The 19654-nt window shown below is 29.6% G+C and overlaps 6 protein-coding genes across 15 annotated transcripts in view; 2 read left to right on the forward strand and 4 right to left on the reverse strand.

Annotated features, from left to right (window-relative positions):
* Positions 1-19: 19 nt before the first annotated feature.
* On the reverse strand, positions 20-9689 carry eEF1delta (elongation factor 1-delta). Of its 6 annotated transcripts, none has more exons than XM_086909982.1 (9): positions 9607-9689; positions 3891-4032; positions 2677-3144; positions 1799-1897; positions 1553-1625; positions 1286-1476; positions 912-981; positions 722-847; positions 20-627 (listed from the first exon to the last, which is right to left on the reverse strand). In XM_086909982.1, exons 2-9 carry the CDS (start codon positions 3981-3983, stop codon positions 473-475), a joined length of 1275 nt encoding a protein of 424 aa, XP_086766108.1. In that variant the 5' UTR covers positions 3984-4032; positions 9607-9689; the 3' UTR covers positions 20-472. The 6 variants fall into 6 exon arrangements, with proteins under 6 accessions (XP_086766108.1, XP_086766075.1, XP_012347571.1 ...); XM_086909949.1 differs by lacking the exon at positions 9607-9689 and adding an exon at positions 6744-6841; XM_012492117.3 differs by lacking the exon at positions 9607-9689 and adding an exon at positions 6158-6295.
* On the reverse strand, positions 4243-6288 carry Snm1 (DNA cross-link repair protein snm1). 3 transcript variants are annotated; one of them, XM_086910141.1, is made up of 2 exons: positions 6158-6288; positions 4243-5609 (listed from the first exon to the last, which is right to left on the reverse strand). In XM_086910141.1, exon 2 carries the CDS (start codon positions 5588-5590, stop codon positions 4409-4411), a length of 1182 nt encoding a protein of 393 aa, XP_086766267.1. In that variant the 5' UTR covers positions 5591-5609; positions 6158-6288; the 3' UTR covers positions 4243-4408. The 3 variants fall into 3 exon arrangements, with proteins under 3 accessions (XP_086766267.1, XP_086766312.1, XP_012347581.1); XM_086910186.1 differs by having other exon boundaries at positions 5962-6246; XM_012492127.3 differs by having other exon boundaries at positions 5950-6236.
* Chrac-16 (chromatin accessibility complex protein 1) lies at positions 6281-7871 on the forward strand. Of its 3 annotated transcripts, none has more exons than XM_086911123.1 (3): positions 6281-6374; positions 6693-6832; positions 7077-7871. In XM_086911123.1, exons 2-3 carry the CDS (start codon positions 6698-6700, stop codon positions 7470-7472), a joined length of 531 nt encoding a protein of 176 aa, XP_086767249.1. In that variant the 5' UTR covers positions 6281-6374; positions 6693-6697; the 3' UTR covers positions 7473-7871. The 3 variants fall into 3 exon arrangements, with proteins under 3 accessions (XP_086767249.1, XP_003690308.1, XP_086767309.1); XM_086911183.1 differs by lacking the exon at positions 6281-6374 and adding an exon at positions 6486-6599; XM_003690260.4 differs by lacking the exon at positions 6281-6374 and having other exon boundaries at positions 6421-6832.
* Positions 7470-9133, reverse strand: LOC147658833 (vacuolar ATPase assembly protein VMA12-like). Its single transcript, XM_012492174.3, has 2 exons — positions 8372-9133; positions 7470-8273 (listed from the first exon to the last, which is right to left on the reverse strand). Exons 1-2 carry the CDS (start codon positions 8787-8789, stop codon positions 8020-8022), a joined length of 672 nt encoding a protein of 223 aa, XP_012347628.2. The 5' UTR covers positions 8790-9133; the 3' UTR covers positions 7470-8019.
* Muted (biogenesis of lysosome-related organelles complex 1 subunit 5) lies at positions 8819-10040 on the reverse strand. The gene is made up of 4 exons (XM_012492189.3): positions 9784-10040; positions 9607-9689; positions 9226-9414; positions 8819-9133 (listed from the first exon to the last, which is right to left on the reverse strand). Exons 1-4 carry the CDS (start codon positions 9800-9802, stop codon positions 8966-8968), a joined length of 459 nt encoding a protein of 152 aa, XP_012347643.1. The 5' UTR covers positions 9803-10040; the 3' UTR covers positions 8819-8965.
* Positions 10041-11248: 1208 nt separating this feature from the next.
* The window catches only part of LOC105736831 (cilia- and flagella-associated protein 300), an 89171-nt gene continuing 80765 nt past the window's right edge, over positions 11249-19654 (forward strand). The window contains exons 1-2 of the mRNA XM_086910609.1: positions 11249-11346; positions 11721-11871. Coding sequence (XP_086766735.1) covers positions 11856-11871 — 16 coding nt within the window. The 5' untranslated portion in view covers positions 11249-11346; positions 11721-11855. The remainder of the gene's footprint in view (positions 11347-11720; positions 11872-19654) is intronic.

Raw genomic sequence — 19654 nt, forward strand, 5'->3', positions numbered from 1 at the left:
AAAGAAATAATAAAATAAATTATGTTGATTATTTTTACTTTTTATTTATTAACAATACTCCAAAACAAACAATTAAAAATGGTGCTAATAGGTATTATATACCTATAATATTATTAATGAATAGCATTATGATAGCAAATGAAATATCTATATGATGTTACATTAAATTTTATACATTGAATTACGTTTAAAACATTTACATTTTTTCTTTATAAAGAATATATTGATCATACAACCACAATTTAAAAATTTGCTTGAATATTTTAGAAACGATTGATAAATTGACATCGAATATTAAAATTGGAGTACAATAGCTATGTTTTTTATTTTTAGACAGTCCTCTTTAGTGATAAAACATGTATTTATCAAAGTAGATATTGCTAATGGAATGAAATGATGGCACAACAGACCAATGCCTGGTTGCAATTAGAACCGTCAGATATTTTTCTACGAAGAAAGCTTCGTTAATATTTTATACTTTATTAAAGGCTGCAATATCTACGCTTTGTACATAATCTTCGATATCCTGAATCTGTTCTGTAAGCCAATCTACAGAAACTTTGTCATCTTCAACAACACACGAAATTTGAAGTTTGTGAATTCCAAAGGCAAGCGGAACAAGTTTTGCTATGAAAGAATAACAATATAATAGAATAAATCTTATTTTAAATTTAAATTAAAAAAGATATTATTTATTATATATTTATTCTAGATAACTTACACGCTCCCCATAAAAGTCCATCAGTTTCAATCTTTCGAACTTCTTCTTCCATGGCTTTCATATCCGTTTCATCGTCCCACGGTTTTACGTCCAATATTATATTTGATTTAGCAATTAAGGCTGGCTCTATAAATTATAATTACATATAAAACAATTTGTATTTGAAATACAAATACAATACACGACTTACTTTTAGCTTTCTTTGCAGCATATGCAGCCAGTCTTTCTTCTCTAAGTTTTGCAGCTTCTGCATCTTCTCCCTAATAAGTCAAGTATTTAAACAATTTACAGTATAGATTATAAATTACAACATTTACATTTCAATATTTGTATTATAGTATTTGTGTTGATTTTGTGTAATAAATAGAAAACTATTTAAATGTATTAGTATTCTGGGAATATCTGGTGTACTATATTTCGTAAATGTCGTATCATTTTATCACTTTTGCACTTGAAGACACGTGTAAAGTGTACTAAATGTATAAGTATCGTGCAGAAATGATTTTCGATATTTTTAGAAGAGGATTAACTGCTTAGTGTCTTCCATTATTTCTGCCCACTTGCCTCTGAATCTGAACCAAAAAGATCAACATCTTCATCATCATCAGCTTTTTCTTGTGTTGGTTTTGAAGCTGGTTGAGGTTTAGCAGGACAAACTGTTATTGGATCAGCAGGTATAAAAGTACGAATCTTGATTTCAAGAGCTTTGACACGTTCCTCCAATTTTTCAACAGTATTTTTCAATTCTTGGAAGACTGTTAATGAAGATTTAAAATATGGAAATCTATATTATTGATAAAATAATTTAGCATAATAATTTATAATACTGACCACTAGAATCTAGAATATCCTTTTTATTTTCATTGGGAGTAGCAAAACCAGCAACAGCTGCAATATCATCCATCTGAAAAATAAAATTTGAATGCATTTAAAATAAATTAAAATAAAAAAACTATCAATTATTATTAAAAAATTAAATTTTATACCCATTAATTTATATTAATATTGGATATCATATTAGTAAGCAGATTTTTGAAAATTCGTTATATAAGGGTGTGCAAAGAGTGCAGTACTCACACACTGTAAAGACTGTTTAATATGTTGACGAGCCTTGGCAACCTCATTGGCTAAACTTCCACCAGCAGATAAAATGGGACTAGTAGTTTGTTGATTTCCCTGTATCCAGTAATATTAAAAATCAACTCAGACCAAATTGATTATAAACAGTTCAATATCATACCTCCACTAGAATTTATAAATAATTATTCAAAGCATACAATTATAAATTTTTATTTTTAATTCTTTATGAATTTACTTTTGAAATTATATAAAATCTAGAATACAAACAAAACAAATATTGAAAATATGACATCATTTGTATTAAGAAAATATTTTATAAATATTTAAATATAAATTTATGTATATTTTTTAAGAAAAAGTGGAGATAGATATTTTGAATGTTTAAAAAGTGAATAAATTTTAAGCATAATGAATATGTTAATTACAAAATAAAAGATTAAATAAAATATTTATCAACAGCATATTGTTAATAAATTTAACAATAAAATTTATTTAAAATCAGAAGCAAACATGCTTTACAACACAATCCCCTTTGTCACATAACAAAAAAACAAGCAAAATATTAAATTAAAACAAAATTAAAATAAAATAAATATATACAATATTTTTGTGGTGTTCACTCAACAATTACTAAATTTAAAAAATTTATGAGAGGTAATAGCAATATAAATTTAAAACTTATGAAATAAAAAGTTTATAAAAAAGAATAAAATGATTTCATCTTTCTTTTTTTTTTAAATTTATTGTAATAAGCAGATTCTCAATGATGATTTAAACAATATGAAATGTATATTATAATGAATGAAATTAAATTCTATAAGTATTGCATTGTTGCACACAAAACATTAAAATAATAAATGCATTACAGTATATACCTGAATAGGTAACTGCTGCTTATTCCTTATTAATGGAGTAACATTTTCTTTTACTTCCTTAGTATCATTTTTATGTTTTCTACTTCTATGTCTTGTATCTGCTTTATTTTTTTTTTCTTTTACTTCTTTTGTATTATATTTTTTAGATGCATCATTAGAAGGACTAGTTTCTTTCTCTTTTAAATCATTTTTGACATTATCAGATTTTTGCTTTTCTTCTATATTTTCTTTTTCTTGTATATTTAATTCATCTTCATCTTTATTTATCTTTGATGTTTTTATTTGACACTTAGAATTTTTTACATCATTTGAAATATTCTCAGAGATCAATAACTTATTGTCTTTAGATTTTTCAGATTTAGTTTTAATCAAAGAATTATTATTCAAAAATGAATTATCATGACAACTATTAGTTAGAGCAACTTCAGATTTAAGCGAGCAGCTTTCCATGATTTTATGAGACACCACCTTGAAACATCAAGCTATGCAAGTAAGAACTTATGTCTTGTAATTAATTGAGTAAAACAGAAAATAAACAAAACATGTCTTTTACATGCTTCATTTATATTGTGGCTACAAGACACAACTGCACAAAAACTAAATATCTTGAATAAAGAATCCATGCATTCTTAAATTTATTAAATATATGAAAATATAGAACAATACATTGTAAAATTATAAGTGTAAACAAATAAATAAAAAAATTATATTGTTTATTTTATTTTTTCATTTTAAATATTATCGATTATATTTATTAGAAGAGTTTTATGTTAAAAATGAAATACAAGATTAGATAATTCACTTGAACACACAACTAGAAATGGGAATTAAGATCTTAAAAAAAAAAAAAAAAAGTAAAATTCCCAACACCTCATAGAATTACAAGCAGATCAAATCTTCCCTATCACCAGATATTCCCTGAAGTGTGTGTTAAAAATGTTAGTTTTTTTGTTAGTACAAAGAAAAAACACAAGGCATAACAAAAAGACAATTAGCTGTGGATGTTGGGGCTGATAATAATAGATTCTTAAAAAAATTTATGTTTATAAACATACTTTTAAACATTATTATTTATAAAAGATTATTTTAATATTATAATATTAAAAACAAATGAAACTCAAGATTCATTTTATTTCCTAATTTGTATGTTTAGAAACATTTATGTTATTTCTGTTGGCAATTTTATATCCAATAACATTAAGAAAGATACTTACCTTGGCCATTCTTTCAAAATATAATCGTTCTGCCTTGTCATAGGATGGTTTGTCAAACCATACCTTCTCTTGTGCTAATGCTGATTTCTCCATTATTTATGGCTTAGATGATATATTCAACAACAAAGATGTAAGTAAATATCTGCAACATGAAATTTTTTAATTTCAGAATATTTTAAAATAATCTCATTAATAAAATACATTAATACAAATAATATATTAAAATTTATGATTTAATATTATTCTTATTTATTAAATATTATTCTTTATTTATTTTATTAATTTATTAATTTTAAACCTATTTATAATTTAGAATCATTAGAACATATGGAAAATAAAAATATTAAAAAAATTAATTAATCATATTTATTAAAAATACAATCTTTTTGTCATATATATACACTATATAATAAAAAGATATATATTATAATAATGTACATTATAATAAAAATTATTATGTAACAAGATATATTAACAACATCAACAACTTAATATATAGTTAAAAGTATAAATTAATATCATAAACTATCATCATCACTACTAAAATATTTAGATTTAAATTTAGCTTTATTTAATATCTTATGCCTAGGAAGATCTAATTTATATTTCTGACTACTTGATGATTGTTGATCTAATTTTCTTTTTACAATATCTAACAAACAATAAATTTGTTGTTCTTCTTCTGTTTTCATTACACATGGATATATTTCCAATGCTTCAAAATATTGAACAAATGCTTTAAGTTCATTAAAAGAGGAATGAGTAGAATAACATACATTAAAAGTTCTCTCTTTAACTTTGTCCCATTCCCCTATTATAGCTGTATCTTTTTTTCTCCATTTCATTGCAGATGGGATAACAGTCAAGATATTCATATTGCTTACATCACTTCTACAATGCAAACCTGACACAGATATTTTTTTCTTGCAAGCATGAATTGAAGTACTATATGGGTCATTTGTGACATAACAAGATAATTGTGCAATACAACAATAAGTTTCAAATACATCATTTCTTATATGAATTTTCATATTTAACATCTTAGATAATTCTACAAAAAGAAATTCAGAACCATATGTAGCAGAGCATTCCAGAATAACAACATTCCTTGGGTCTTTGCTTATCCAATTTTTAATGACTTCATACATTTTAAATATACTTTCTTGTCTCGTAGGGAAACTAGAAAAGTCGGTACTTAAAAATGTTGTATCTAAATAAATTTTAGTAAATGATTTAGGTATCAATTTAGAATCAATGTAATAATGTAAACTTTTCAATTTGGGAAAATCTAAAGGATTAATACGAAAATCACCAGTATATAATATTAATATATTATTTTTTTCAAAAAGAAACATCACAGAACCAGGACAATGTCCTGCTGGAACACAAGTTACACAAATAAGAATTTTATCTTCATTTTTTATTGAATATTCTATAACAGTAGGAGAATTAATATCTATTTCTTTCACACAAGATGTTTTAAATTTAAATCTATTTTCCAACATTATTTTTGTAATAGGGCTACAATAGAGATATTTGTTATATTCATCTATATGCTCAAAAAATATATCTGATAAACCATGCATATGATCATAATGACAATGACTAAGAAAAAATATAGAAGATGTTAAGTTTGCTCCATCAAAACGATCCACTGAGATGCCAGGTATTTCCTTAATAAGCCCAAGAAAAGTTGACATTCTGATAGGTATTTTGTTCCTGTAATTTATAAATTCAATATCAACTATGCCAATATTTATTTTAAAAAAATTATATTATACTATACTATACTACTATAATAATATTTTTTTTTCATGTGTGAATATCACAAAAAGAAAATAAACAAATTAAATATTTTTATGTATCTTTAATCTCAAATATAAGAATTTGAAGAAAGAACAAAGAAAATGATAAAAATAAAATTTGATGAAAAGTTATCATAAGAAAGAAACAGATGTTTGCAAAATTGAAGGATGAAGATTTTCATAATAGGTTATAATTATATTGAACATATATTCTACGAATGAAAGAAACAGATTAGAAGAAATTATTTACAAACCAATAAACTAACAATTTTAACAACTGTATACGAACAATCAGTAAACTTTTCACTGAAACATTATTAACACGAATCCGCCATGTGCCGTATTGATCGATTAATTCAACGGTTATACATATAGCGTATAATTAATACGACGTAAGCGAATACTACAAATTAGGTTGATGTGCATGTTGATTATATATTGCTTAAATATTATTAAATATACCTTGACTCGTTACAGATTGTCAGATTGATGCAACAACTATCTACTCGCCAAAATTTCTGTAAGCCGGATATAATATGCCAATTGAAAAGAAATAGAAATAGTAATGTTCGATTAATGAAAGATGTCACTAGGATACCTTATTTCTACCGCTGAATTCAACACACGTTTATTTTTTTAAAACGTTTTAAGCAGAATTTTTTAATTTTACTAATAATTTGTAAAATAAAAATTATTTAATCTTTTTATTCATTTTTATATTCATTATTAAAATAAAAATAGATAATAAGAATAGATATAAGAAAAGTTCTGATGTATTAATTTTTTAACAATATAATTATTTTGTATTGTTATATATTTTTAAAATTTAATTAGATATATGTAATATTAAAAATAGAATTTAAATATTTGCAATTTTATCTCAAACTTCTTGACGAATAATTATGTAAAGAATTCAAAAATTGGTGGCAATTGGTTAACGGTTAATGGTTATTATCTGTTAGTTTACATTTCATACTTAAGGTAAATTAATTTTTAGTAAGAATGACTGCACAAGGATCACCTGCTAAAATGAAGGAATTACGTTTACCTATATCAAGGGTGAAAACAATTATGAAAAGTTCTCCTTACGTCGATACAATCGGTCAAGATGGATTATATTTAGTCACAAAAGCTACGGTAAGATTGATTTTTAAATATTGAGGTTAAGTGATGCTTAAATATAATTTGTATATTTGTAATTACTAAATTTATTTCATATATTAATTAAAAATTCTTGCTTTCTATGCATTTCATATTTAAAATATTTACTAACCAATTGTTTAATATGTGTTCTATTCAAATATATACATTTTGCTAAGTGATTATTACAATTATTTTGCAAGATAAATATGAACAAACAAAGATGAAAACAATTTTATAGGAACTATTTATACATTATCTAACGGAAGAGGCACATTTGCAAAGCAACAAAGGAAATTTTTTAGACTACAAACATCTAGCAGAAGTGGTACAAACAAATGATACATTGGAATTTCTCAGGGAAATAATGCCCAGAAAGATAACAGTGAGACAATTCAAAGAAATGATGGCTGCCAAGAATTCACATAGCAGTTCATCAGAAAATAGTTCAGACTCTGACAGTGATAGTGAATCAGACACAGATTCTTGTTCTGATAGTGATGGTAGAAAAGCAGATGATAACTCGTCAAATAGTGAACAAGAAAGTATAGAGAAAGAAAATGGAAAATGTGATTCCATTAGTGACAAAAGTGAAGCAAGTGAAAAAAGTGACAGTGAGGATGAAACTAAGAGATAAAAAAAAACAAATATTTTATTTAATATTTTCATAAGACAGGCTCTCTGATTATTTAAGAAATATTTCAAATACAATTAAAAATAATATATCTTTGCAAATATTTGATTCTTACCATTTGAAACTATTTAATATTTTAGATTAAATACAGACAATAATTTTAAATGTTTAACATTATTTTTATATGTATTCATTAAAGATAAATTGAATACCTAGATAAATTGAATCCTAGATAAGACATTTTTATTCACAATAAAACATATTTATAATTTATAGATACATTATTAAAAAAAAATTATAAGCATAAAGTAAAGAATTTATTTATTTTTGCAAATGCATTAATTTAAGAAGCACCATATTATTTTAGTTGGTTTATAATATGAAATAAATGTATTAATTTTTTTACTGTTTATTTTTTAAATTGCATCACTCTATTGTTTATATCATCTTATATTGGCACATAATAATTCTATGTTTTATTTCTTTAGAAGTTAACAAAAAGATATTAATTTTAAAAGAACATATTTTAATAACAATGCTTTATAAAATTTTATTCTTGATGCAATTTTTTAGGTGCCGATCCTGTTGAAATAGTATCATATACATCCTCATTTAATTTAATTGCTAAGAAATAAATTTCAGCCAAAGCTATGATCAGAGCACAAATTATACCTAATAACAACCTAAATCCAAAATCTAAATTTCCTACTATTAACTCTACACCTATAAATCCAAAAGCAAAACCTGCTAGCACAGAAAATACAAATTGTGCAACAGCTATAAGTTGCTTATTTATCTGCTTCACTGAAAAAAAAAAAAAATATATATATATATATATATATAGATAAATATAAATGAAAATTATGTCAAAGGAAGTTTATTTTTTAAAATAAAAATCTTACTTTGATATGAAATATTGTCTTCTGGTAATTTCATTGTAGTTGTATCTACATTTTTTGTCATAGCTTTATATTTGATAGCATCTTGTTGTGCTTTCAATTTTTGTGTTCTGGCTTCCAATTCAGGATTTCTTGGTATAATTTTTGGAGTCGGTAATTTGATATCATCTTCTTCTAAAAGCTCATGTAAATAAATACTTTCCATGTTGGTCGTTCTATATTCTTCTAAATACTTATTTAACCATTTTAATTCATCCAGTTTTAATAAAACATCTTTTTGCTTATCTTTAGTTGATTTTTTTAAAGCAATAATAACAGCTGGAGTACTACTTGTTTTCTTTACATTTTTGCAAATAAATTCTACTAATTTCTTATTTGGTTTGATTTTTATAGAAGGATCTTCTATTGATTCAACTGGCATTTTTGTATTTTATAAATATAAATGTTATATTAATAATAAAATAACTTTATTAAATGTTTATATATTAAATACAAGCCTGGTATTATTTTATGTTATAAATTATTAGAATATATGCATAAAATATATTAATATAATATTGCTATATTTTGTATAAGAATGAAATAGTTATTATATGTTTATGATGTGATGTGTAATTTTCTTTCTAAATCAATGTAAAATTCTTTTATTTCGTTTTCTTTCTCTTCAAAAGTTTGATTTACTTTTTCACACTTTTCACTCATATCATTAACAAATTTTTCCCATTCTACTTTCCTTGCTTCTCTATTTGTTTGTAATGCTATATCCTAAAAAAATTATTGGATCTCCTAATTAATGACATTAATGTGAGATATTTCTAAAAATTTAATTCAAATCTTGAAATGAAAATAACCCATACACTGTCAAAATCTTGTTCTTTTTGAAGAACTCTTTCACACATACTTAGAGCAACATCAACATTTGCTTTTAAGCTAGGTAAATGACAATCCCCAAGTTGTTCTGTTCGATCGAGTTGACTTTCTTTTAAATCTGTTGAATATTCAAGTATCTTGAAAAGTCGTTCCACTTCTCGATCGTCTCTTTTTTCCTATAAATTTTTTTTGGTTGTCGAATTATAGGTTATGTAAGATGATATTGTTAATGTATATTCATATAATGATCAATTAATCTTCTAATGAAGATAGTAGTTTATAGATTTTTTTATATAATCATATATATATATATATTTTTTTGTATGGAAATGCAGGTATTTAATAGCAAGAACTCAAAAGTTCTTTACCTGAAATTCGCGTAGGAAAAATGTTATTTCACCTTGAATGAATGGTCGGTGATCGAATAATCGGCTCCAAATTTCACCCGTATCTAAAAATATTACATTATATACAAATTATAATCAATAATTAAAAGAACAAGGCATATGTATTAAATATTTACAATCAATTAAAAAATGTCGCACCTTTAATAATCGACGCCATGTTCTTATGATATTAACATAGACAATATAAAAAATAGATTCATCATCGTATAATAAAATTTTATTTTTTTATTTTGTTAAATATAATTGTGTATAATTTATTATATTGCCTTTAAAGTGATATTTTATATAATATATAATAAACCAAGTAAAATTTCATTGCAAATAAAAATCAAAAACGAAGTAAAAAATATTTCTAGATAAAACCTATAATTTAAAAAAAAAAAGAATAATAATAAGTACTTAATAAAAATACAAAAATTATTAAAGTATAAGATATTAAATTTAAATAAATAATAATAAATTTTATTAATTTTTTGTATTAAATTATGTGTGGCATTATCGTTTTAAAATGAGACAATAACACTATTGAGATGAAAAAAAATTGTAATTGTGATCGATATACAAAATTCATATTTAATGTGAAATATTATCGTGATTATTTTTAATAGATTATCAATCAATTTAATTGTGACTTATCTATAATTATTTTTTTATCTATTATTTTATTATTGCGTAAATATTTATTATGAATTAGTTAAATTATCTATATATTTATTTATTATATTTTTTAGTTTTTTTATCATTTCGTTTTAAAATTTTTATTTTTATATTAAATTAATTATAATAAGATATTATAATATTAATAAAATAATTTTTTCTTTTTTTTTTTTTTTTTGATCTTATAAGAATTCTAAATTAAAGTGTATTGTACAACATTTCGATTTTTTGTTCAATTTTTGAATAAAACCAGTATACGGCAATAGCCAATCAGAAAATAGTTTGGTGAGCTTGTACCGGATAATGGTGCGTAGTATCATTTGTTTGTCAAAAATCATCATGACAAAATGTGAAATCGGCATGTTGAATTGTTAATCATTAGAAAAAATGAAGTGATTTTATTTATTTTTTATATCTTGATATCGAAGACAATTGTTTAATGTGATTTATATGTGTTTTTATGGTATATATTTTTGTTTTCATCTTTCAAAATTTTCAGAAAATATATATCATTTATTGTTCTTTTTGAAAATTCAAATAATAATAATTAATTCAATTTATACAATTTTACTATGGTATATAACATATTTTTTTTCTATCAATTTTTTTTCAACTGCTAATTCAGTAAATAATGATTAATGTGGTTTATATATTTTTATAGTATACATTTTTGCTTTCATCTTTCAAACTTTTCAGAAAAATATAAACTATTCATTGTTCTTTTTGAAGATTCAAATAATAATAACTCAATTTTATTTAATTTATACAATTTTTTTTCAAAATTTTCAGAAAAATATAGACTATTCATTGTTCTTTTTGAAGATTCAAATAATAATAATAACTCAATTTTATTTAATTTATACAATTTTTTTACCATATACAACATATTTTTTTTTCTATGAATTTTTTTTTTTCAACTGCTAATTCAGTAAATAAATTTGTTTCAGATATATTAATTCATATAAATCATGAAAAACAAGAAAAAATCGAGAAGCAAGAAAATATAATGTTTGATAATAATTTGATAATAATTGTTTATAATTGGTAAGTAATTATATCTTATAAAATTTTCGTAATTCACGTCTATACTGTACGATGGTTAAAGCGTAACTGATGCCTCGTCCCACCAAATATATATAATTCGGCGCGTAAAGTCACACATGTATAAACATCGAACGAATATCTCAATATGAAATATTATTAAAATTTAAAATTTTAATATCATACGATTAATTGCTTAATTTTATAGTTTATTAATTTAATATATTAATTCATATAAACTTATAATTATATTTATTAACTTTATTGGTATTGTAAATAGTTTTTATTTATTAAAATGTATCAATTTAGAAGTGTTATTTTGTGTAGATTAATAAAATAATAAAATTATTGATAGAATATTTGATTGAAATTTGCAGGCATCTACTTGCGTCATTATCGATACGATCGTTTATCGACCTCGTCTGTCGAATTACTTCGTTATCAAATGAAGATATAATCGTGCATGAATTTTGCATTTAATTTGCTATAGTATTACTTACGAGATAAGACACATGCTTTCTAATACTGGTAAGTGATTTTTTTATATAATATATAATGACCACAAATATTTCGATTTTTTTTGTATATTAATATTTGTTATTTCATATTTACTTAGTCTAGGATTTTTTTATATTTTATATCCTATAATTTAAAAATTTTTTATTTTTATCCATTATTTTTTATTCAATTCTTATTATTTTTGTCATCATTTAATATCTCAAAATCTCTTATTTTTAAAAATGAAATATGAATATAACATAAAAATATTTTTATTATTTATTTTATTAGCAGCGTATTACATAAAAATTTTTCCAAATAAAACGATATCGTATTTACAAAATATATTATTAATAAGCTTGTTAATGTTTTATTAAAAAATGAAATTAAATATATTAAATCTATATATCAAATATTTTTAAATTTGAAATAAATTAAAAATTTTTAAACAAATTAAAAATATTCGATATATATAAATTTTGATTTTAAAATTGATTTCGTTAAAAACATTTTAACATCAATGATAAAAAAAATATATTAAACGCTGACTTTTAACCTGCGGTGGTTAACGAGGTCAAAATCAGAGACGTGAGGAACGGAAAAAGCGATGGTCAAACGGATAAAGGACTAAATAAAAACGACAGAAGTGACGAGAAAGGCGAAGCGGACAGAGGCGGTTTTCGCCACTAGCACGAAATTTCGTTCATGCGATTCACGCGAAACAAGAGGATGCTACGTGCGCGCAATAAAATCAAAATTTCTCGACGATGCCCTATCGAACCTACATCCTCCACCATGTTATACGTCTTTCTTCTTTGTTTTTCTTTTTAGAAAAAGCCTTCGTATAGATAGCCGTGTAACAATATAGATATACATATCTGCGTTATGTTCATGCGCGTTGTTCAACAATGTGATTCGCATCCTAACCGATCATTTGTACGATGTAATATTTTCCTCGGGAAAATTGACTATTTTTTACGGTTTGTTCTAAAAGATTCGCGATCGAAAATTCCAATAGATGAACTAAAAATATCGAAAAAAATATTTTCATATTTTCATTCATTTGAAGCTGAAGTCTGTGACGGTGTAATGATAGATACAAAAAAGACAGAGTAAAAAAAAAAAAGAAAGGTTTTTCATCCGAAGCCTGTTAGTGGACAACTCATCAGTAAAGCTATCCATAACAAGCCTTAGACGACGAGATAGAGGATACCTAGATCAAAGGACGTATTTGCACGATGAGGAGTATGGTTAGCATGGAGGACAGATAGAACAAGAAATTGCGTTTAGTTACATCCCACTATAATATATATAACATGTCTAAAAAAGTCTAAAAAAGATTAATTGTAAATTTTTTGCTCTATTTTTGAACTATCTTTAATTTTTATCTTTACATATTTTCTTTCTATTATTGCGTTTTACGATCTCTTTTAATATCGGTTCACGAAGCAAGAATTTGATTGTCCACGATCGAAAAAAGAAACAATAACACATCGATTCATCTATTAACAATTTCACACTTGGCCTTCCCTAAAAGCTAGCCTTTCTTCCAACGACTTTTCCTAGAATTACGTCGATTAACCCTCAACTCCCTCTTCTCGTTATCGACAATTTCTAACTAAATTCATATTAAAATTCACCATCTCGAATCTCCCTCGCATGGAAAATGCGTCAATGAGATAAACAGTATCGTAATCGATTCCCGATATTGTCTCTTTAAATTTCTTCCCCGATACTTGGCTACTCGATGTAATCACACCCTAAATTACGTCTCGCCATTACCCTTGCCATTGTCCTCGTTTATTTCACATCCTCGTCGAGGCAGTTAATTACACAGCAGCGATAAGCAGAGAGGAGGAAACCGTATCGAAGAGGAAAAGAGAAAAGGACCAAGGTGTCTGGGTTATTTGTCTACTTAGAAATCGACGACGAGAAAAAGAGAGAATGAGGCGCGGGGGAGAGGGAGAGGGGTCACGGTGTATCCGGGCGTGATGGAATTGTTCACGATCAAGTGAGCATCACGCCTCCGCGAATTTTCCACGGATGACCGATCCATGCCTGGTGGACCTGTGTCCCACCCGGGTGGACGTGTTCGTTGGCCAACCGTAAGCCTCGTGCACGTGCGATCGAAACGCTGTATGCGCGCGTTTACTGGAGAACAGGAGGGCTGTAAACAGTTTACAGCGGTGCGATTCCACGCGACAACGACAATGGCAATGAACAGATCGGCTAACCTTATCGGGAATGTACCTAGCCGAAAGTGATGTCCGTCCTCGTGGCTCTTTTAGCCTCGGTATAATGGCCGTTCCACCGATTCCAACATCGTGGTTCCATCCTGATCGTGGGCATTACTAACGTATTCACAAGCTCGTTCCCCGACCAGATTGGGTTACTATTGGGTTCTATTCTATTTGATCGTGGGACAAAGATTGGACGTATTCTTTCCACTACAGATTCTTATTTCATCTTCTAACATTCTGAATTCTCGAGGCCGAATTCGGCTGTCGATTATATTGTTACTCCTTTTCTCCAAGCATCATTTTTCTGCTATACTTCTAATTACTCTCTCTCGATTATCGTCTCGATCCATTTTTTACTCCACTGTTCCGTTTTATATTTGTTAAAGAGAGAGAGAGGGATAAAATAAAGATTTGTGGAGGGAGATAGGAGCTAATATATTCGCATTACACGCATCGCGGCGTCGTGTAAATTCGCAGGGAAATACGGTAAACGACGGATCGGTAGATCCTATTGTTGTAATACCTACGTGCATTACGCGCATTACATTACGCATATGACCACGGGTACGTGATGTGGGTTATGGTGATTCTTGCCGCCGCGCTCATTACCAAATTACGAGTAATTCCATCCACTTTGCCGTGCAGAAACATTATTCTCATTTCCCTGCGTCAATTCTGCCCGAGACACCGATAAACACCGTCCTATTACGCTCGCGATCCTAAATTTTTCTTTATAAATTCATAACCAATCTGCAAAAACCATTCTTCGCCCCTCCTTTTTTTTTTCTTTCCCGATTATAAGGAGGATTTACCTGAAATGAATTATTTTAATATTTAAATAGCTCGTTATATATATATATCGTATCCATTACATGCAAAAGTTCTTCTCTCTAGCGATAAATACACAAGCTACTGCTCCCGATTCTCTTTGTTCCCGTTGCATTATGCGCGCATATGAATTGTAAATAATAACAGACTCCTCATCCTGATCCTTCCTTCGTTCCGCCATGACTCGTTGAACTTCGCCGTAACGTTTATTGTACGAATCGGACGTTAGAACGCATTTTGCGTTCAAATATTTTTTTTTTTTTCTAGCTATGTACTTCGTTTAATTAGTAGGATCCTTTAATTGATATTAGAGTAAAGTAGTAGAGTTGTTCGGATTTGAAGAAGTCGATGGTGGACGACGACAGGTAGAGAAAAGCTCTTAACTAATCTTTCAGCCTCTTCATGGACCCGTATAGACGTTTATCTTTACGCTCTGCTACCCCAATGATCGATCACGCTCGAAATAACCGATATCTAACGCCCTCCATTCAAAGCGCGGATCAATGCCACAGAACTGATGAAAAGCAATCTCGTTGCAATACTCGATCTCGATGCATCGAAATACATGGAAACAATACAAGTAAAAAATCAGGATCGATCCTTTAATTTAAACAAATTTTCTCCAAACGTTTTTCCTCCGTGTCAATGAGACTACGCTCGTTGTATAATCTTAACTCGCGACGATACTACGATACTATTATGTTTAGTTTCAAACAGTTGTCGGGTAACATTGTTCCATAGCTTAAAGGATCGGATATGTTTGACTCCATTATTAAACGGTTCGTAACTACGTTCTAAAGCTTCCCAGAATTGCTGCAGGCTAACAGTTTAGGTAATGATGCTGCTTAGATAGATAAAACTTGTTCCGTGTGATTTAATAGCGTTGTGTAACAATATCGCAAACTCTCTCAAACGTTCAATATTGCTCGATTCCTCCGAGCATCGATTTCGTTCAACGAGGTTCTACAAACTCGGATTGAGAATTGGAGAATCGAGCCATTTCCACAGCATTCTTTATGCTTTTTTCCTTATTTTATCGCTTTATCGATGCAATGGACGCAATATTTTTGGAAATCCATTCCGGCCAAAATTTTCCACGGATTTTTCCGTGCCGCGCATAAACGCACGTTGTCTGGAAACGATGCCACGTACATTCGCTCGTGTCAACTCGAAGTTTCTCGTGCCACTTGTAACAAACGTGTTTCCCACACGCGTGTCACGGGGTTGCGTGAAATTTCTTTGAAACGTGCTCAGCCTCGTGCTAATTGTCCCTGCTCGTCGTTCCAACCACGAAACCTAATCTCTCGGCTTCGTTTCCTCGATAAAAACCACCATTGGATATTCGAAATTAATAGGAGAATTTTGCGTCCACGGTTACTTGATCTTCGCTGAAAGAGCGAAAAATCAAGATACGACGTTTTCTTCGAATCGAAAGGAACGTTTCTTCGCCGATAATAATCTAAATATTTTTATTCGAACGGATGTTTGCACACTTTTAACATTTTACGAGCAAATGAAACTTTTTCCACGATGGAAAAACTCGTAACGCGCAACAGCGGAGAGACTTGTCGAGAATACGTGCAAAGAATACAATTTGTCCAGAAAATTTGTAGCAGCGAGGCGTGCATGTAAAGTAGCTCGTAAGATATGACGTGTGCGATGTGTATACACTCGCGCGTTGGAATCTTCGTTTCTACGAAGAGGCAAGTTTAAATTTGATCGGCAACTTTAACTTTCTCGTTAAGAATCTTCGAGTACTCTCCTCGACGCCGCGATAGGTGGAGACGTAGAATTATATCGGATAAAACATTATACAGATGTACGCACGAATGGATTTTAAACTTCTTTAAAGTTTAAATCGTAAATCGCAAGTAGCGTTAACTTTCTGCAGACGCCTGACCAAAACGCGAGCTCTACTACTAACGTCTCACCAGTCGTTTTTAAAACGGTCAAATTGGCAGGAAAACAACGCAATGGCGCGCACAAAGTGGCAATTTAGGCAAACTTTATGCAACTAGACACGTGCTGAATGCCGGTAATTGAATCTAATTCTTATTCCTCGAACGTGTGTTCCGTAAAACTGGTACGAACTCGAGTACACTCGTTTCTATTTTCTTCCTCGCCTTCATTATCTGTTCCCGTTAGTTTCCTATTAAAAAAGTTACATTCCTACTGTTCTTTTTTTTTTTTTCGTTGCTCACGATTCTGTTCTTTCTTTTTACCGAAGTATTTGCTTCGTTTCGTTACTCGATTAAATCGAACAGCGGATGATTAAAATTTATTACTAAAAATTATACCTAACCTATAATTCCCACTTTCTCTAGATCCTTCTTTTACTCTTCTTTTACTCTCCTCAGATCCTACTCGAACGTGAAAAAACACACCAATCTTTCATCCACTCTCAACGTGCCTTCTCACCGTAATTTTATTGTTAATCCTATCGTGTTCGTCCGCTTCACCAGGAATGTCCCTCTCTCTCTCTTTCTCTCTCTCAATCCCACGCGTCCACGTCTAAAATTTCCTCGACGTCGTTCCACTTCCTGTCTAGAATCGGCCGATTCATCAACGGTAGAGCCATTAGCTAATTTATTAATTTCTTACCTTGTTCCGGCTGGCCTTAGAGGTCGTGATCCCTGAACCCCGAGCGAAAAGCCGTAAGACACCCACGGGACAATTAAAATGCTAATTCTCATTGATGGGTTAATCGGCGTGTTTGTTTCGGGAATCCGATTGTTCCGGAATCGTTCGTTCAACAGCCGGTTGACGTTCGATCGTGAGAGAGTCATCTATCCTTCTCATTTAACACGACAGTCCTCGATATTTTCGAGATTGTTTCACGAGTTTTATGCAGTTCGTAAACGCGATGAATGCGCTCGAAATTTCATTACGCTGGCCTCGTATCGAGGATAAATTCGAGGAAATTCTAATTCTCCTCAGAGCGTCTGATATTTTTGCAACTTACGAACTTTACTCCACGAAGCAGGATATCAGATGATTTTTGCACGTCTCGAGTATCTTCAAATCGACTCAAATCTATTTTCTAACGGACAATAAACTTGGAGCAATTTCGTCGGTTTCTTGTCAAGGAGATTATACAGCTTCGCTATAACGTTACGTTTGCCGTCTGTCTACGTTGAGATTCACTTCGAGTTTTTCGTACGTTCCTTTGTAGTCGAGCATCCTTTGACCCTTCTACCGGGTCAAAATCGTAGTCGGAGCGATTGTAACGTTAGATCGAGTAACGGAAGAAGGCGTCCGAAGACGATGATCGTGGATGAAACGGAAGGAAGAGGGTGGATGGATCCGAGATGGAAACGACAAGGGACGGATCAGAGGCATGAAAGCATCCTCTGCTTTTTCGATTTTTCAATCGAGGGGATCTATCGTTGCGACGCTACGTCTTTTCTAATTTATCTCCTCTTCCAAAAGAAGACAGGGTGGTATCGTCGAGCCGGAGATTTCCGGGATTCCGTGGTTTTCGTGGGAATTAAGTTCGCTTTAACGAAAGGGCATTAATTTCCTTCGAGATGGAAAATTAGTCTCGATATTAGAAGTTGCCAAGAATCGGGACAAAGTAATCGTTGAACGGCGTTAAAACTTCTTCTACGGGCTTGTAAGAACTTTGTTTAAGCGTCGAGGAGGGGGTTGAAATAGAAAGAATATAGATAGGGTAGGAACGTTGAGAAAGGGAGATTAAACAAGAAAATGAATGGAAGGAGCGAGAAAAAGAGAGAGGGAGGGAGGGAGGATAGACGTTTTGTTCGATGCAGTTCGTGTACGGGTCTGAGGTTAATTGCAAAATTAACCTTAATTATTAGCCCTCCTGGACATTTCCATTCTCCTCTCGCCTAGTTCTAGCTACGACGGTAACGTAGCAGGTTAGTTACTGCCGCTTGGTTGCCGAAAGATTTAATCTTTTTTAGTGGAAGTCTCGTTTACGAAGAACGGGGTTGAAAAGAACCCCGTTGCCTCTAACTCTTCGCCTCTTGTCTCTGATTTTATGCCAAATGCTAACCTCTTTCCAGGGATCTCGACCTTTTCGAAAAAAATCATAATCTTTCCACTACTTAACCCCCTCCCCCCCCCTGCTCGACAATCAAATATTTGAACTTACGAGAAGAACGTACAAGGTTGGTGGAAAAATAAAAGATAAAGTCATCCGGAACCGTCGAAGTGATTTTTTTATTGTTCCATATTTATACACATAATAAGCGATATCGTATTATATCGTATTAGGTACTAGATCGTATTGTATGTATATATATATATATATATTTATATTTATATATATTCATTCATTTATTTATATATCGAGCATTCTGTACAATAAATAAAGACTCTAGAGCATTTAAAACATAACAGGGCGTACTCCCTTGCGATTGGCATCGAAAAGTGTACAATAATTTAACGAGTATCCCCCATGCGTAGTATCCTATCGCCCTTTGTGGAAAACGCGTCATCGCAGATGACGGTACTCGAGGCTTCGAGGCGATTCGAGGATGTATATATACATATCGCACAGGGTAGTTCCATTTTGAACTTGTCAAACAAATCGTAACAATTCCTTCCCTTCGTTTTCGACTCGGTAGAGACGGCTATCTTTTCACGGGAAGCTTCTTCTTCTTCTTCTTCTTCTTTTTTTTTCCAACGCATTAAACAACTCGCTCAAACGCATTCGTTTATTCGCTCTCACAAATATTCGGATAAAACGGGCGTGAGAACATCACGCTGCCTGTGTAAGGTGT

Source organism: Apis florea, unplaced genomic scaffold, assembly GCF_048593485.1.
Source record: "Apis florea isolate Af1SG1 unplaced genomic scaffold, ASM4859348v1 contig_1615_pilon, whole genome shotgun sequence".
Lineage (NCBI taxonomy): Eukaryota > Metazoa > Arthropoda > Insecta > Hymenoptera > Apidae > Apis > Apis florea.

What these genes read in the sequence shown, in the direction of transcription:
- Chrac-16 (XM_086911123.1), top strand. Translation starts at nt 6,698, where the DNA reads ATGACTGCACAAGGATCACCTGCTAAAATGAAGGAATTACGTTTACCT. An exon ending in ATTTAGTCACAAAAGCTACG is followed by an intron (nt 6,833 to 7,076) that starts GTAAGATTGATT and finishes ACAATTTTATAG; the next exon opens with GAACTATTTATACATTATCT.
- LOC147658833 (XM_012492174.3), bottom strand. Translation starts at nt 8,789, where the DNA reads ATGCCAGTTGAATCAATAGAAGATCCTTCTATAAAAATCAAACCAAAT. An exon ending in AGACAATATTTCATATCAAA is followed by an intron (nt 8,274 to 8,371) that starts GTAAGATTTTTA and finishes TTTTTTTTTCAG; the next exon opens with TGAAGCAGATAAATAAGCAA.
- Snm1 (XM_086910141.1), bottom strand. Translation starts at nt 5,590, where the DNA reads ATGTCAACTTTTCTTGGGCTTATTAAGGAAATACCTGGCATCTCAGTG.
- eEF1delta (XM_086909982.1), bottom strand. Translation starts at nt 3,983, where the DNA reads ATGGAGAAATCAGCATTAGCACAAGAGAAGGTATGGTTTGACAAACCA. An exon ending in TTAAACAGTCTTTACAGTGT is followed by an intron (nt 1,626 to 1,798) that starts GTGAGTACTGCA and finishes TTTATTTTTCAG; the next exon opens with ATGGATGATATTGCAGCTGT. An exon ending in GGATATTCTAGATTCTAGTG is followed by an intron (nt 1,477 to 1,552) that starts GTCAGTATTATA and finishes CTTCATTAACAG; the next exon opens with TCTTCCAAGAATTGAAAAAT.
- Muted (XM_012492189.3), bottom strand. An exon ending in TTTTCCTACGCGAATTTCAG is followed by an intron (nt 9,415 to 9,606) that starts GTAAAGAACTTT and finishes AAAAATTTATAG; the next exon opens with GAAAAAAGAGACGATCGAGA. An exon ending in AAGAACAAGATTTTGACAGT is followed by an intron (nt 9,134 to 9,225) that starts GTATGGGTTATT and finishes TAATTTTTTTAG; the next exon opens with GATATAGCATTACAAACAAA.